The sequence below is a fragment of the Alexandromys fortis genome, unplaced genomic scaffold, assembly GCF_014885135.2.
Source record: "Alexandromys fortis isolate MF-2015 unplaced genomic scaffold, M_Fortis_MF-2015_v1.1 scaffold_3, whole genome shotgun sequence".
Classification (NCBI taxonomy): domain Eukaryota; kingdom Metazoa; phylum Chordata; class Mammalia; order Rodentia; family Cricetidae; genus Alexandromys; species Alexandromys fortis.
Window position 1 is genome coordinate 7,567,264 of NW_026067909.1, and position 18,006 is coordinate 7,585,269.

Consider the following 18,006-nt stretch of genomic DNA (forward strand, 5'->3'; position numbering starts at 1 on the left):
ACGTGCCCTTGAATGAATGCACACAGAGGCAACAGGATGGATGTCGGGTACCTAGTTGTATGACATTCCACACTCTCTCCTTGAGACAAGGTCTCTCACTGAACCTGGAGACAGGCTGAAGGCCAGCAAGCCCCAGCAGTCCTGTCTCTGTTCTCCACACAAAACTGGGATTGGTGGTGTACGTGGCCACACCCAACTTTTTACATCAGTGCTGAGTTCCAAAATTCAGGTTCTCATGCATATACAACACATCTCTTACCCACAAACCATCTTTCTAGATTCATTTATTAAAGGCAGGGTTTCACATTTTCCAGGCTTCCTGTTGTCTCGTTATGCAGCTGAGGATGACTGGACTTCTAGTTGTTCTTCTACTTCCCGGATGCGAGGATTGCCAATGTGTGCTCTCACACCTGGCAAGAAAAACATTTTTTTTAAATATTTATTTATTTATTCTGTATACAATATTCTGTCTGCATGTATGCCTGCAGGCCATAAGAGGGCACCAGACCTCATTTCAGATGGTTGTGAGCCACCATGTGGTTGCTGGGAATTGAACTCAGGACCTTTGGAAGAGCAGGCAAAGCTCTTACCCACTGAGCCATCTCTCCAGCCCCAAGAAAAACATTTTTTAAACCCTTTATTTTTCCTTTATGTGCATTGGTGTTTTGCCTCCATGTATGCATGTGGATGCCAAATCCCCTGGAACTGAAGTTACAGACAATTGTGAGCTGCCATGTGGGTGCTGGGAATTGAACCCATTTCCTCTGGAAGAACAGTCAGTGCTCTTAACTGATGAGCCATCTTTCCAGCCCCAAGACAAGCATTAAGACACTAACCCTATTGATGATTTTCAGTGTGTTGATGCCAATTACTTTTGCAGGTTCTGTTCTGCTAACTCTAATTTCATTCATCTCCAGGCCTGCTTTTACATCTGATTTATCTGATTTATCTCGTCTATCTCCTGGATTTTACATCTGATTTATCTCTATGACTGTTACTTTTCCGTGTCTCCCAACAAGTGTTGCCATTTTGGCACATTCCTGACACTGTGAAGGCAGGGTCATTACATCTCTGCAGAATAGTTTCCTTCTGGGTCTGGTTGGGTTTTAGAACGGATCTGTTTCACCCTCATTACTCTAAAGTCCTTGTTTGTGGTGTGTTGTGTGGGTTCTGTTCCAGCCATTTCAGCCTCTGGCCAAATGCCCACCCCACTCATCAAGGTGAGCTGTTTTCAGGGAGGGAGACCCCCCAGAGAAAGGCTGGGCCAAGGCTCCCACCTGCATTTCTGTCTCTAGCATTCCACTCCTGCATTGCGTGCTTGTTTAGTGCACAGAGTTGCTGACCCTGCAAGGCTAAGTGTAGCGTCAACTTCCCCTCCATGTCTGGAACTAACATTACAAAGGGCTTTTTCTAGAAGATTCCAGCGGGATCCACCATTGTTGTTCTGTTGACAGACTGCCACGAGATTGTGGGTACCTGAACGTTCCGTCCATAGTAACTAATTCTCAGCCGTGCCACAAATCCTCCTGTGTCTCTGGAACATTGAGGGTGGAGCATGTGCCAAGCCTGGAATGTCTTAATTGCCCTCTCCACACCAACTCTCAGCCTGCCCCTGAGAATGACTTGAGGCTGGAGTAGCTGTCACTCTGACTTCCTCAGCTCCAGCTCAGCTAGTCCCTCCCTACCCTCTGCTGTCTAGGCTGCACCGGGGCCACCACCAGGCTCTCCATCTGGTCAGCATTTTTGTTCCCATCTCTTTTTTCACCCTTAACCCTTAAGGGCTCGTCTCTGCTCTCACCACCTGACTAAGCCCTTCCAGGAGCCGCTTTTAGGAAAATGAATCCCACTTCAAAGCACCGTGGCCTTCCTCACCTCCCACACACCCTGCAGAACAGCAACATTTGCTGTTGGGGGGGGGGGTGTCATCTATCGAACCTGGAGAGTCACTGGAAGAAGACAGATGGTGTGAGCGCCCTCTTTCGTCAGTGAGAAGCACTGGGTGCCAGGTGCCCATCCTAGGAACTGGTTATTTCAGAAGGAAGCAGCCACAGTTGTTGGGGACCCACCACAGTGGGTGGTGTGCCCTGAGTGGTAGGCAGCCCTGGTGGCCATTTTGGGGTATAAATACAGAAACGATTCTCAGTACAGCAGGCAGGGGTGAATCATGTCTACTGTCACCTGTGTCAGGGGAACAGGGGAGGTGCCCCTAAGCTCTACCTCTGTGTCTGAGGGTGAGGATTTGCCAGTTGACGGGGTTGACAGGGCCCCAAGAAGTTCTGATGCAGAGCTGTTCAGGTCACATGAGGGGAAGCATCGTAATGAGCATGCTCTGTGAGTCAGGATATGAGGCACTGTAAGCTCGGGACAAGCATCCTCCTGACCACCCCGTCCTGGAAACGCACAGTCCCAGGGAACCCCTCTGTGGTTTCCAGATAATGTCTATAACTGAGAATTCGAGGCAGTGGCAAGAGAAGAGTGGCAAATGCAGGAGTCCTGGTGGTAACCAGCAGGCTCCGGCATGATCCTGAATGTCAGCCTGGAAAGGGTATTCCCATCCCAGGAGCACACTGTTGCATGTGTCCATGCTGATTCTGGTGCAGAGCGGATGGGGTCAGGAGAGGGCATGTGCCGGTGTGTGGTATCAGGATGCTGCCCCAGGCATCTAGGAGACGCAGCAGCTTAGATGACCTGTTCCTCCAGGTTTCGTGGGACTCCCCAGGGTTAGTGGTGGGGACATGCTCAAGAAATCCCTTGGTCTAGACTCACAGGAAGGTTACTTGCCAGATGTGGGGATGTGTGTGGACCCAAAAGAAGGTAGCCTGTTCTATGGACCCAAAAGCTACGTGGCAGAAGGGGAGAGAGGGAAGGAGAGAGGGGTGGAAGGAGGGGCAGCAACGGCCCAGGACCCCCAGCCTCTAGCCCCTGATGACACAAGTCATACTTAGCACCCTCTCACAAGAAGGGAGGGACATTACCCGTGGGCAGGAACCCTGTGTTGTTTGCGGTGGTGTCCTGGGCCATCTTTCTCTTTGCGGTTCAGTACATATAGCAGTGCCTGCCAGGAGTGAGGGGCCATCCTGTGAGGCAGAGCACCCTAATCTGGGCGGGGCCTGGTATACTACAGATACACGCTCTCCTCCCATGTAGATCTATCCCAGCATGATTAGGAGACAAAAGGTTCAGGCAAGTTCATCTTAAAACACTGAGTGAGTGCTGGACGTGGTGACTCACGCCTTTAATCCCAGCGTTTGGGAGTTTGAGGCCAGTGTGGTCTACAAAGCAAGTTCCAGGACAGCCAGAGCTGTTGCATAGAGAAACCCTGACTTGAAAACAATAAAACAAAACAAACAAGCACCATTGAGTGAGAAAACCACAGACTTGGGAGACCCGGTCACCAATCTCTGTTTGGGCATCCTGTGCCTATTGACCTCACAGACAGGGCTGCCTTCACTCAGACCAGATGATCAGGCAACCACCTCATGCTTGCACAGGGGCTCTTCTGTTCAGAGTCCCAGGGGAGACTATTAATGGATGGCTGGATGAGAACCTAGCCTCAGAACCTAGCTGCTTCCATAAAGTTTTACTGTTACCAGCTCAGCCGTTCTGCTTCCCTGATAGACCACGTTGCCCTTTCAGCACCATGGCATGCACCACTGAACAGGAACTGAGCCAGCAAGGGTTTCTTTTATCTTGTTCTGCCTATGGCTTGCCTGGAATTTGTGGTCTAGGTTAATTACATATCTGTCTGTGTTTCCAGCTAACTTCAGCAAAGACTGGCTTATTGGTATTTTTAAACCTTAAACAGCAAGCAAAGCTGTTTTTGGAAATCTGTTTTGAATTGGGTTGCTCCCCTCAGCATTGTCTTGTTACATTCCTAGTGCTAGTTATGATACAGCACCCAGGTCTCTCCTTCCCCTCCCCATGTAGGGTCACCCTCGGGCAGAGCACGCACCTGCTTAGGCAGCCTAAGTGAGAGACCCAGGATAGAGGCAGCGCCCATGTCCCAAAGGGCTTCTTGCTGCCAGAATTAGGTTGATCACAAAGCACACTCCCCTTTGGGGAAGATGGGAGGGCCACCACTAGCCCAGCAGCATCCAGGGGCTGTGGCAGGTTAGATGTGGTGGGTGTGGCCCTCTGAAGCCTGCTTGTCCCTCTGCCCCCACTGAAAGCCTTAGACTTCAACAAGAGCCACAGGAAGTATATGCAACCTGGAAGTGCATGGCTGTGCAGTGTTCAGCTCTTGGCTACACCTCAGAGTCACCTCCTACCTTCCAAAGAAGAGTTTTGTGCCCTTAGAGGCAGATGTGGATGTGCCCACCGTACCGTAGGAAGCAAAGACTGCAGGTCTTACAAGCCTGCCCAGTGATGCCCATTGTCATGGGCATGTACAGCAAGGGATGGGGGGTTCTTGGTGGGCCACCCTGACTGTCAGTGCAAGGACACATGTTCCTGGGGCCTGTAGAAGGGACTCCTCACTGGCACCAGCCCAGGGTGAGACAGGTGGATTTGGGTGGCCCAGGGCTGGGGTGTTGTCCAGCATGGATGCCCAGCTCTTATCCAGAATGTCTGCTTTTGCTTCTGGTCTCAGAGCCCAAGATGCTCGCTGGTGGGGCTCCCATCCCAGGGACTTTTTCCTCCTAATGCCACTCTGCCTGTTTCTATGGTAACTGCAGATCTGTACCCTGCCTGCGCATGTGATTGTGTTCTGTTCTCCTTGTAGATGGAGGAGATAAGATTTAAAGACAGAGCAGTCTTCGTGCTGGAAAGAGAGTTAGGGGTTCAAGCCGGGCATGCCCAGAGACTGCAGCTCCAGAAAGAGGCTCTAGATGAGCAACTTTCCCAGGCTAAAGAGGCTGAGCGGCACCCAGGCAGCCCCAGACGGGAACTTCCTTATGCAAGCGGTGCAGGAGACGCCTCAGACCACTCAGGAAGCCCTGTAAGCACCCCCAGGTCGCGTCTCAGCCATCCCCCCGAGTCGCAGACACAGAGTGCCACGTAGCCATATGACCCAATGCAGCAGCTCCATGTATCCAGCTAGCTCCTCCTGCCCCAGACACTGTACAGCCAGCCCCTACTTTCCTGACTCTGGCTGGGAGGGCTGATACATTGTCTCCATCGTCAGCCCAGCAGAAGCACTGCTCTTATTGCCTCCTGGGCCCCAGGTTGCTAAAGGTCACTTGCCAATCATGCCCTGCCCTTGGTTGGTGGGGAGAATCCACTCCAAGCATGAACTGCTTCCCTTCCCTTCCATCCCCCTGCGCACGGGCTCCAGCTCCCCCTCCCCCATGTCTCTCTGGCTTGGCCCCTCTTGTTATGGTTGCTCGCGCTAGCATCACCAGTCACCGCCCACCTGCTTTTCATGTGACCATGACATTCTCTGCTCCTTCTCAGGCTGCTAGTGACCCTGTGGGGCAGCCAGCAACTGCATAACTGTAAGCGTGTTCATTTTGTCTCCATGCCTCCTCATTCAGACTCTCTGTGGTGGTCTGCAGTACCCTGGGAGACCCTCAATGCTATCCCTATAAGTCTTCGGTCCCCAGCCTCTCCTGCACCTGTTGAATGAGGAATTTGAGCCATGTCCAGCACCTTCCTGGACGTTCTTTTCTTTGATTCAGGGACAAAAGTTTAAACTGATTCTGCCTTGGGCCATTGACTTTGGAGAATATCATTTATGATCTTGTTACAAGTGACTTACTTGAGTTAGAACCAACTCCCTGGTTGCCCTGGTTCTGTACAGACCACTGCAATAACTCTAGATTCCAAACATGCATTAGAATGTTTTCATTCATTTTTTTTAACGTTTTCATAGTTCCAAAAGTGAGTTTTAGAAACTCAATTTGGGCCGGGCAGTGGTGGCGCACGCCTTTAATCCCAGCACTCGGGAGGCAGAGGCAGGTGGATCTCTGTGAGTTCGAGACCAGCCTGGTCTACAAGAGCTAGTTCCAGGACAGGCTCCAAAACCACAGAGAAACCCTGTCTCGAAAAACAAAAAAAAAAAAAAAAAAGGAAAAGAAAAAGAAAAAGAAACTCAATTTGAAGGGGCACACTTCTTGGGAAAACAATTCTAGAAAGTCTACAAGGAATGCCATCCTTTGAGAGTGACTTGTTGCTTGGCAGGGCAGGCCCGTCTGGAAGGCACAGCTGGGCAGCGGCCTAGAGGAAGCATGCGGCTGGTCCTCCCCCACACTTGGGCTCCCACACTTGCACGCCCTCACCCGCCACATTTGTACATTGCAGACATCTCTGCTTTCCCATCTTGCTGGGTTCAGTGAGTGCATGAGCTCCGGGCTAAGTGCCTCTGCCAGGAGGGCCCTGTGGCAGCCATTGGGAAGCAAAGGCAGTCACAATACAATGCAGAAGCGTGTTGGTCTCCAGCTGGGGTGGGGATTGGCAAGGTTTGCACCTAGGACCAGTTATTTGCAGTTGATTTTTGTTTTAGGAACAGCAGTTGGACGAAAAGGATGCCAGGCGCTTCCAACTTAAAATCGCTGAGTTAAGCGCCATCATTCGTAAACTGGAAGACCGCAATGCCTTGCTGTCCGAAGAAAGAAATGAGCTGGTGAGTGGCTGGTAGGGGGCTTTGTATTCCGTGGGTTAGGGCTGCATTCTGGGGCGAGGTGGAAGTATCCATAAGATTCCTTATGAAAACGAGGAGTGATGGTATCAGGGACAGGCTTTCCTCAAGGCTTCTTGGTCATGCTATAATAAAGCTTCATAACAAAAACGTGTGGTGGGCCATATCACACCCCTACTTACAGGTAAACAGAGTATTGGCTCCGCCCTGCTGGTCTTCACCTTTCTCTCCAGCTCCAGGGAGCTGAGTTCCACCCCTGAGATATCCCTGGCTCCCCTGGGTGTGGAGTGGGCTAGGAGCGGTGGGACACTAACAGCAGCTTGAGCCCAGCTTTCCATTCTGCACTCTGTATCTGTAAGCTCTGCACCTACAGGTCCTGAATCTAGAGATGCTGTACCTCCAGGCTCTGTATCCATAGAAACCCTGGCTTACATATCCTGCATGTACAGTAACGTATTGACAGGCTCCACACCTACAGGTTTTGTATGTATCCGTGAATCCAACCATGGATCAAAAATGCTTTTCAAAAATTTTATTCATCCTGCATAGTAAGACACACACACACACACACACACACACACACACACACACACACACACTTTCTCTCTTTCTCTCTCTGCTTTGTTTCCCAAACAATACTATCTATGAACTAACTATATTTACTCTGTAACTGGATTATTATAAACAACCCTGCAGTGTCCAGCACACCAGGACTGTGGTAGTCTCTGGGAAACTACCATGCCACTTTATACAATGAACTGTATACACCTGTAGCTTGGGGACCCTCAGCATCTCCATGTGCCCTGCCCCGAATCCCCCGAGGCACAGAGCTCTGACTGGTCAGTGCGCTGTCTCAGCTCTATGTCATGTAAAAGCTCATGTTATGTAATAAATATTGTTTCAGCTAAAGCGGTTGAGAGAAGCTGAAAGTCAGTACAAGCCGCTGCTGGATAAAAACAAGCGTCTGACTCGGAAGAACGAAGACTTGTCTCACACTCTGCGGCGCATAGAAAGCAAGTTGAAGTTTGTTACTCAGGAGAACATAGAAATGGTAAGTGCCTGCTAGGTCTGCAGAAACAGCCGTCTGGGCAGAGCTAGGCAGCGTCTCATCTCCTCTGTCCTCCTCTAACACCAGAGGCTCGGGCAAGCCGCAAAGAGCCCTGAAAGTCCTGTGCACAAGGTAGCAAGAGGTCCTGTGTATAAAGAGACAGGACTTCCAGGCCTGCTGGGGAGCTCCAAGCCAGGTGTCAGGGTAAACTCCACTCTTGCTTCTGCCACTAAGCCAGAATGCAGAGTGGTGAGTTCTGTCTGTTCCTTCGTGCCCTGGAAGTCCCAGGGGCCATGAGGCAGGTTAGGTTAATTGACTTCTATAGAATGTCATGGTGGCGTGTCATTAACCTTCTAGTCAAATAGCCCGTCTCCTCAGATCCTAACCCAATGGAAAAGCACAGATAGTTCAGGTGGCATGTCTGGGCTATCTGGGAAGCTGTCTGGGCCCTGATGCACAACCAAGATATAGGCCTGGGTTTCCCCAATGCTCTGCAGCAGGCTGCTCCAAGCCCAAGCCAAACAGTCCTTGCCCACACCAAGGAAACTTGGACTGTTACTCAGGCTGGCAGGGAGGTCCTCCATTCTTATCCACCATGCTTCGTGTTTCAGAGGCAGAAAGCCGGAATCATCCGGAGACCCAGCTCCTTAAACGACCTTGATCAAAGTCAAGATGAGAGAGAGATCGACTTCCTGAAGCTCCAGATTGTGGAGCAGCAGAACCTCATTGATGAACTTTCCAAGGTGAGCATGCTACACCCCTCTGCTGCCCTGTGCCCTTGGAAGCCATGCCCCATACTTACTGTGCCCTCTGGAGCTGTGCCCCTGTTGCTATGTGCGCTCTGGAGCCAAGTCCCCCTCTCCCCTGTGCTCTCTGGAACCATGTCCCTCTGCTATCGGGTGCACCCACTGGAGCTATGCTCCCCTGACACTGCACCCCTCTAGAGCTGTACCCCTGCTCGACCGCATGTCCTCTGTTCCCATGCCCTCTGTCTGCACCCTAGCCTGTAGCCCCCAGTCCTCTGTTGCCACACCCCCGTCTGCTGCATATCCTTTACTCTCTGTGTCCCCTGCCTCATCTCTCTAGGGTAGAACTGAGGGCAAGGGGGAGCAGTGATGCATTGGTGGGGTCTCCTCAGATGCCCCCCATCACGTCACTACTTAAGGTGGCCTTCTTTAAACAGTTTTCTACCTCTGAATCTTCTAAAACTGGGGACCTCAGGGCCCAGGCCAGCAGCACCGCCCATGTTGCTAACAAGCCATGATAGGCAGGAAGCTTAAGAACACTCCATCTCTTCACTCTAGGTTTCGGAGGCCAGGGACACGAGTCCAAACTCAAAGAGCGGGTGGCTGTACCCCGTGCATGCACTCTGGCTGAGACCACTTCTTCCCCTGAGCAGCCCTGTGGACTCCGGCATTCCTTGCTGTGGCCCTGTCTTTCCACTCAGTACCACCATGGCTTCCTCCCCTTCCCACTGGGTTCAGGACCCATCCTAATCTAGTTCGGCCTCTTCACAGCATCTTTGTTAATTACGCCTTCAAAGATCCTGCATAGAAACCCGGTTCCATGCACAGGTTTAGTGGATAGAGCAGGGGACAGCTTTGGGGGGCTGCCACGTTAGTGGTTCCCTTTCTCTGTCCCTGTGTGAGCCCCCACATCCCAGCATGGGTGTGTAAGGAGCGCTTCACGAAACCCTCCACCCTGTCTTAAAGAGTTCCTTCTGCTTCCTGCCGGGGTCCTGACTGAGTCCAGCATGAGGCTACTTCACAATGAGCTGCCTCTAGTCACTCTGTGTCCTTTGGGAGGCAGCAGCAGAACAGTGGCGCCGATTTCTGTCTCTGGCCTATCTTGTAATGACCACACCTACCCCCATGAAACTACACAGGAAGATCCCTCCCCTGACTCCCCAGACTGAGGGTGCTCTCATCGAGGCCTCACTTTGCTGGTCCTGCTGAGGACCTGAGTTCTTTTCTCATTCAATCTCAACAGTGATGAATGATGAGAGAAATAGGGAAGGTTGAAATTCTGGTTGCCTACAGGTACATATCATGACAGTTTCTGAAGGGCCTCTTTCTCCTGCTCTGCGGGAGTAACAGGATATCCACTGTGAACAAACACTCCTGGTATTCTGGAAGGTTCTGGAAATCTTTAGAAAATAGCCCTCAGAAAAGGAGAAGAAAGAGTGTTAGGGCCCAAACATCCCTCAGGGGAGTGAGCGTGTGGTCCTTAGGCCTCTACCAGCCATTTAACTCTGAGATTAGAGTTTAGAGATCCCGGGGACCATTCTCTCTGGCCTCTGCAGAGCAAGGCCTTCCCTGTTCACTGTGTGACGTCGTGTTCTCTTCCCCTAGACTCTGGAGACAGCAGGCTATGTGAAGAGTGTGTTGGTAAGTACTGGCTGGCACCGCCTTGCTTGCTGCTCGTTCCCCTTGCCCAATGTAGCTGCAAGGACCCATTCTGTGCCCATGGCCCTTTGTAGTCTAGATAGAAGACTGTAGCAGTCTTGAATGGGTTTATCATAACACTCCCTGACCAAAGCATGCAGTGACCTGGGAGCCAGTTCTTGGGTCATATAAGAATGGGTGTCCCAGCTGACACAGCACCAGCTCCAGTACATAGAAAAATCTTCTATGTACTCCCTAAAGGCCAGAACCAAGAGATCATCTTTGCCACCCTTCCCTACCAGTTTCTCCCAACTAACATAAAAGACTATGTTGGCTAGGCCTCTTCACCCTCATGATGGTGAAAACACAGGGGCTCAGGGTTACTTGCCAACAGGGAAGCGGGCACTGGTCTGTACGGTGTCTCAGGATCCACTTCTCCATAAGGACCCCTTTATGAACAAAAGGGGCCTGGACCACCCATCTTCCTCGATTGTCCAGTTTTCCACAAGCCCAGGGCCCACCTACATGGGGGCTTGCTTGCCTCAGGCTGACCGAGGATGGCTAGTGTGTATGATCTCCTTAACAAGTCTTCATGCCCAGCACCACCTTCTACAAGATGCGGTGCAAACCTAGGCCTGGGCACCTTGCCAGACAGCCGTTCAGCTACTCAAACAGATCTCTCCACCTGGCTTTTGCAGGAGCGTGATAAGCTGTTGCGGTATCGGAAACAAAGAAAGAAAATGGCGAAACTCCCCAAGGTAAAAGAAGGGGAGGGCGCGGGCATAAAACACAAGCATCTAAAACCTGTGTAAGAAGGTGAAGTTCTTCCTTTGCACATGAAAATTTTATTAAAAAGCATTAGTCTGGAATAACTCATGTAGGACTCAAAACAAGGCCTCTGTTTATCATTTTAAATTTTGTCAGGCCAAACCTACCTCAGAGAAAATGACCCTGTTTATCTGAGGGTTGCGGGGTCATAGTCAGAAGTGTGTGCCAGGGATTTTATGTTGTTTTGTTTGTGGCCCTGGCTAGTTTTAGAATTTTCATTCATCCCTTGAGAATTCCACACATTGGAATATATGGAATACAAAGTATTTTGATCATATCAACCCCCTGCTCCCCCCTCCAGCTCCTCCCCCATCCCTCTCCCCATTCACAGACAGCACTGATAGATTCAGTGGGTTATAAAGAGGCCCTGGCTGTCTTTACAGCTCAAACTCCAAGGCAGTGTTAAGTCCAGTGTCAGAAATGCCGATCATTCAGGTAAAAGATGAGACAGAAACTCGGGCTCTGACTGAGGAGTGGACAGGCGGGCTCACAGTTTCGAAGACAGGCAGTAAGACTGTTTCCCTGAGTTGACGATTGGCGAGTTCACGAGGCCAGTGGTCAGTGTGCACCGGGCGGTGTGTACAGCCTGCTGAGTTCAACGGTCAGGTCACTGGACACACCTGGGACCTGTTCCACCAGGACATCCCTACTCTAATCTCAGTGTTCAAAAGAAGGGAGGTCAGGCTCCAAAGGCCTGGAGGCTAGGAGACCTGAAGCCAGGCAGCAGACACCAGGGTGTGGTGAGCACGGACCGCCAGCCAGTGAAAAGCTGGATCGCAAGGGGGCTGGTGGGTCGTCAGCACAGGTGCTCTTGCAGCATCGGCAGAGTGGGACAGCGGGAGCTGAAGCGGGCGACAGTGAAGGTCAGAGAAAAGACAGTGACAGGGAGAGCCCTGGCTGCCTGTGCGGTGCATGTTTAGTAATCAGAGATCAGAGGGGCTGAGGTCTGATGAAATTGCCTCAAGTTTGTCTTCACTTGGCTTGCTTGTTTTTTGTACATCCCTATGGAGAAGCCTGGGTAAGACTGGGGTACACAAAAAAGGTTGGGGTACAGAGAAATCCTTCTTCTGAAAGGGCAGGACTCCACTAAGCAAGTGTTTGGGGGTCGTTCAACTAGAAAGGTGGGGTGGCGGTCAGCTCTCTGGAGGAAAGCCCAGACCGCTGCTAGGCAGGAGGAAAGTGTGAGATGTGGGTACTTGGGAAGGGACACAGCCAAAGGGCTAGAAAATGGAGACTGGGGACACCTGGAGTTCCTAGTCCCGGGTTCAAGCGTTCCTGGAAAGCTCTGGAAGAGGGACCAGCAGAGAGACCCAAGGCCACAGTGGCCAACCACTACTTCAGAATCATTTAAGCAAGGAGGGGGCCCTGAATGTGGGCAAAAGAAGATGGGAGCCTTCTGGACCTAAAACCTAGATGAACAAAGCTGAGGATTTTGAAGGAAGAGCTTCTCAAACTATCTGGTAGCAGACCTGGCTTTGCTTGGTTTCCAGTGCAATCTGTCAAGGGTAGATACTTGTGAGAGTACAGCAGAGACGTGTGGCCACAGAGTGAGTGCCCAGCAGCGTGGAACTCACTGTCCATCCTGTATGAGTTCAACAGGCACGAAAATCAGGTCCAGGAACCGCTTATCCAGGGACCATGGTCCACTTCCCCATCTACCCTCCATCGTCCTTCCTGCAGGATAACCAAGCTGGCTAATAATGCCCAGACCTTCACCTTGGCCTGTAGGAGACCAGTCCCAGTGCTTCTTGAAAGACAGCAGAAAACATAGAAGGGGGTGAATTGTATTGGGATTGCCCAGTGGGGGAACAGCTAACTCACCTGTGACCCCATACTGGGGCAACAGGAAGAAGAGGCAGAAGGAGGCCTAGGGCTGCCAGCCATGCCTGGCCTGGGCTTGCACTAATGCATTGTTGGGTTTGCACTAATGCATTGCATTTGGGTCAGAAGCCGGTTGTTGTGGAGACCTTCTTTGGCTATGATGAAGAAGCTTCCTTGGAATCCGATGGCTCTTCCATTTCTTATCAAACCGACAGGACAGACCAGACCCCATGCACCCCTGAAGATGACCTGGAAGAGGTAACTTGGATCTCCTACAGAGTTCTCTGACTAGCCAGCCCTTGGGGGTCAGTGAGGCACTTAGTCAGGTGGGCAAGGGATAGGGTGGAGGCCTCACGTGAAGGCTGCTCCCTTTGGATCTTCGGGCCTGCCCCTGGCGGTCCTCTTGTTAGCACAGTGAGGAGCATCATCTGCACTGCTTGGGCGTGCGGCTGCTGAGGGCTACTTCTCGCCTCCAGTGTCTGCTCATGCTTCTGCCCTCCATGCAGCCTGAGCCCCTTATAGGGTTGTGGAGGGTTCTCCACTCTCCTAAAAGGCTTCCCAGGGCAGGTCTGAACCTCCAAGCAAGAGGCCAGCACTGATCAGGGCACACCAGAGCCTCAGTGCACTGAGCAGAGCCATTTCGTGTATGAAAACAAACAGCTAGCTGTCCTAGCTGGCTAGCCCCTCCGGCCAGAATGATAGCGACCTCAAGTCCAGCAACCATCTCAGCTCCCAGACCTGAAAATCAGGATTTATCCTTATAGGGACTGCTCTAGGGTGGCCAGCCTCTGTGGACAAGAAGTGTGGTTCACAGTCTTGACCAGGTTCAGTGGCAAGGTTGTTATGCATGGCCTTCCTTGATAGATGCTGGAACGTGGCCTAAAGGATTTGGACTTGCTTAGAAATCTAAGCGGTCATAACACATCCACCCCCATCAGCCTTAGGTGGGGGACAGGGTGGGAGGATGGACTCGGCCATTCCTAGATACAGCCTGCTCAAGGTGACAGCCGACCCCCTTGCATCTGCCCTCTAGCTGTGGCAGCAGGTGACATTGTAGCTAGCAGTACATACCCAGGGGTGAGCCAGAGGTCAGCGGTCTTGGCACAGGCCTGGGGGTAGGCTGTACCTCTCTCAAGCTCAGTGTACTTCTCATGACACTTTTCTGCCAGCAGAGTTGGGGGGGGGGCTCATCTGTCATAAAGAGCCCTCGGGGTCAGGGCAAATAGGAGTTCCAGCTGAGCCCCTGGTCACTGGCTACCAGCCAATAAGGCTTATCCTGGCTTCATCATGGACAGTTCAGCCACCACCCCAAGAACCAAGGGGCAGCTGCCAGGAAAAGCCCCCTCTGAGCAGTCCTGGGTCCCAAGTAGTACCCCTCTGGCATGCTTCTACATGGACTAGTCATTGTACCTCACTGGGAAAAGAAGAGCCCAGCTGTTTGGGGGTGCTGCCATGTGGTACCCAGGTTAACGTCATACCTCTCTTTGCACATGTGGTGCACGTGCGGTACCCACATGCTTCTCTAGGGTATGGCCAAGGAAGAGACGGAGCTGAGGTTCCGGCAGCTGACCATGGAGTACCAGGCATTGCAGCGAGCTTATGCCTTGCTGCAGGAACAAGTCGGCGGGACACTGGATGCAGAGCGAGAAGTTAAGGTCTAAATGACTTCTATTCTGCGACGTTCGGGCTCCCACTCAGCTCCTCCCTGCTTGTCCCGTACCGGGACGCTCCACTTGCTCAAACTTTTGAGCTAAGCCTCTTCTATCCCACAGTCACCGGATCCTGGGTGTTAGCACTAAAGCCATTAAAGGCCAGGACTATGGAACCCGAGGCTGGGTCAGTTTGAACTAGAAATAGAACTGGCATGGATGGTGGCAGTTCTGCTTCTCTGGACATGTCCCATCACTCAGCAGCATCCAGACAACCCTGACCACCAAGGCTGGGAGGGGGGGGGCACTATCTGCCGGCTACTGGAGGGCACCAAGTCTCAGGCAGGGACACAGGAAAGGGGATCCTCCTCACTGCTTTCCAGGGGCAGCTGCCTTAGAATTGTGGCTGGGGCTGTGAGTAGGGAGACAGACTGTGGGATGGTGGGGCTCTCCTGAGCAGAAAGCTGTGAGGTCTTGGTCCTGGTTGGCCACACTCTCCTATTCACCCTGCAGGGCAAGAGGCGATTCTGCAGCTTAGGGTTTTGGCAACACTTTTGTGACTCTTTATCAATTTACCGGACTGAGGCAGAGTGCTCTGCAGTCTGCTTCTCTGAGTATGTCTGTCTGTCTGGGCTGTTAGAGAAAATTTGATGTATTCTTCCTCCTTTCTTACAGACCCGTGAGCAGCTGCAAGCAGAAATCCAGAGAGCACAGACCCGGGTGGAGGACCTGGAAAAGGCACTGGCTGAGCAGGGGCAGGTGAGTTCCTTGGGTTGCTTGTGGGGTTAGTATCCTCTATCTGTACTGGGGGTTCCTGGGAGAGGCATGGCCCTCAGTGGTTTCCAAGTTTCCTGTTCAAGAAGGATGGAGAGGGTGAACACATACCAATAAAGGAATTATTCACTGCACTCTGCAAAGCTGAGCAGGGATAGTGTGTGGAAGTTTCTAGTATCCAGAAGGAATGCCTAGCAAACTCTAAGTGAAGCAAGAATTTGCCTACCCAAAGAACAAGGCATCTCCTTGCCTTCTCCACCATTCCTCTGAGCCAGGGCAGAACTTCAGTTCCTATGTACCCACAACACAGACATCAGAGGCAAAAGTCCCCTACTGACCTGGGTTTCTGGGGACCCATCATCCCCCTGGAATCAAATGGCTCAAGGTGTTATCACTCCTTCTCATACCATACACCACTGCCAGAATCTTCGATCCAGTGGAGGGATCTGTCCCCAGTGGCCATGCTCCCTTGGTCCTGTCCAACCCCAAATGCCAACAGTTAGTTGTACAGGCAGGAAGATACTCCATGATCAGCATCCCAGAATTCAGTGCTGTGGAACCTGTTGTCTCTTGACACACAGAACCCACCCACTCACCTCCACTTCCCTGACCACTATGCATGTAAGCCTGCGTCAATGGTGTTCATACATGTGCAGCTTTCTCAGACCAAGATGTGGTCCTGGCCCAGTCATCACAGCTGGACATATCCCAGGTGGCTGCTGTTCTCTTGTTCATGTTGAAAGAAAAGTGACCAGGGAAGAGGGATGGGAACACTATGTTCCAAGCCCCCACCCCTAACCCAGAAGCTGTCTCCATTTGATAACCATTTGTAAAGAAAAATTAATTTTCTCCAATAGAGTTTCACTGGGCATACAAACCACTCTTAAGGACAGGTTGAATGCCCAGCAGTTGATGGTCAACACAAAGCAAAGCCAATGGTATTGTTGAAGGGTTTTGGTCTTATAATGCTTTTTTTTATATAATGTATTTTTTCTTTAATTTTTTTTACCTTATAGGTCTTTTGTTTGTATATTGTGGTTTCTAGTCTTGTGTTTTTATAGGAATTATGTGTGAAAATGTGTGTCTGTATGTGTGTGTCTGTCTACATATCTATATGTGTTTCCTGTAGCATGTTTCATGCCTGCATTTCAATTTTATTTTCAAGGATATGAAGTGGATTGAGGAGAAGCAAGCACTGTACCGAAGGAACCAAGAGCTTGTAGAAAAGGTACGCCCTGCCTTCCAGCTGTGTGTGCATATGGAGTATGTGGTAGATTTTGTGGGCTGGTGTTAGACTTGGGCACGAGTTCCAGGCCTTTCTGTGGTTCACCCTGTAGCAGCCCAAGGCAGCCCACTTCCTGGAAGAGGAAGCCAGAGCTGCTTCTCCCAGGTCCAACAGAGCTGTGTCTGCAGCCATTGTGGTAACTCTCTGTGCTGATGGGTAAGGGTGGTTGGAGAAATTGCTGGAAACACCCTGGTCAGAAGCCATGTGGGTCAGGAAACTTCTAGCAATTTTCACCATGAGACTGATTGTCCTCAGAGTATAGCTGCTTGAGAATCCCCAGGTGAAGCTGGACTTTTGTTCCTGACTGTGCCCCTCAAGAAGGGCAGTACCTAGTAGTATCTTCAGCTATGGGTTCTCTTGGTCTCTGATAACAAGAAATTTAAAAAAAAAAAGTTCATTTCCCTGACTGTGACTTTATTAGCTGTAATGTTTTATCTAATTAAAACCAGGGAGAAGAGCCATGCTACTCTGTGTAGATCTTGGGGGCTACCAACACACCTTCCCAAGGTGGGCCTAGATAGGAGAGCTGTGACTTCCATTTGTGGTGCACACTAACACTCATGCACACCCACACTTTTTTAAATTGATTTTATTGAGCTCTACATTTTTGTCTGCTCCCCTCCCTGCCTCTCTCTTCCCCTTCAGTCCTCCTTCAAGGTCCCCATGTTCCCAATTTACTCAGGAGATCGTGTCTTTTTCTACTTCCCATGTAGATTAGATCTATGTATGTCTCTCTTAGGGTCCTCGTTGTTGTCTAAGTTCTCTGGGATTGTGATTTGTGGGCTGATTTTCTTTGCTTTATGTTTAAAAACCACTTATGAGTGAGTACATGTGATAATTGTCTTTCTGGGTCTGGGTTACCTCACTCAAAATGATGTTTTCTAGCTCTATCCATTTTCCTGCAAAATTCAAGATGTTATTTTTTTCTGCTGTGTAGTACCCATTGTGTAAATGTACCACATTTTCTTTATCCATTCATCGGTTGAAGGGCATTTAGGTTGTTTCCAGGTTCTGGCTATGACAAACAATGCTGCTATGAACATAGTTGAGCACATGTCCTTGTGGTATGATTGATCATCCTTCGGATATATACACAAAAGTGGTATTACTGGGTCTTGAGGAAGGTTGTTTCCTAATTTTCTGAGAAATCACCACACTGACATCCAAAGGGGCTGTACCAGCTTGCATTCCCACAAGCAATGCAGAAGTGTTCCCTTTTCCACACAACCTCTCCAGCATAAGTTGACATCAGTGTTTTTGTTTTTTTTTTCTTTTTTCTTTTTTTTTTTAAATTTATTTATTAAATATTTCTGTCTCTTCCCCACCTCCGCCTCCCCTTTCCCTCCCCCTCCCCCAATCATGTCCCCCTCCCTCCCTCCCGTCCCGTGGGAAGTCCAAGGAAAACCCTCCTCTGTCCAGGTCTCGTAAGGTGAGCATCCAAACAGCCTAGGCTCCCACAAAGCCAATACATGCAATAGGATCAAAAACCCATTGCCATTGTTCTTGATGTCTCAGTAGTCCTCATTGTCCTCTATGTTCAGTGAGACCGGTTTTAACCCAGGCTTATTCAGACCCAGGTCAGCTGGCCTTGGTGAGTTCCCGATAGAGCATCTCCATTGTCTCAGTGTGGGTGCACCCCTCGC

The 18,006-nt window shown here is 50.7% G+C and overlaps 1 protein-coding gene across 22 annotated transcripts in view; it reads left to right on the top strand.

The window, feature by feature from the left end:
* Jakmip3 (Janus kinase and microtubule interacting protein 3) overlaps positions 1-18,006 on the top strand; it is a 133,224-nt gene that overhangs the window by 76,151 nt on the left and 39,067 nt on the right. For 8 of the 22 annotated variants that reach the window (XM_050137494.1, XM_050137500.1, XM_050137498.1 and 5 more), the window contains 10 exons: positions 4,721-4,936; positions 6,440-6,559; positions 7,479-7,625; positions 8,234-8,365; positions 9,974-10,009; positions 10,705-10,764; positions 12,782-12,913; positions 14,182-14,310; positions 14,980-15,063; positions 16,244-16,306. In XM_050137494.1, coding sequence (XP_049993451.1) covers positions 4,721-4,936; positions 6,440-6,559; positions 7,479-7,625; positions 8,234-8,365; positions 9,974-10,009; positions 10,705-10,764; positions 12,782-12,913; positions 14,182-14,310; positions 14,980-15,063; positions 16,244-16,306 — 1,119 coding nt within the window. The remainder of the gene's footprint in view (positions 1-4,720; positions 4,937-6,439; positions 6,560-7,478; positions 7,626-8,233; positions 8,366-9,973; positions 10,010-10,704; positions 10,765-12,781; positions 12,914-14,181; positions 14,311-14,979; positions 15,064-16,243; positions 16,307-18,006) is intronic. The other 14 variants (XM_050137497.1, XM_050137499.1, XM_050137504.1 and 11 more) reach the window with 7 other exon arrangements.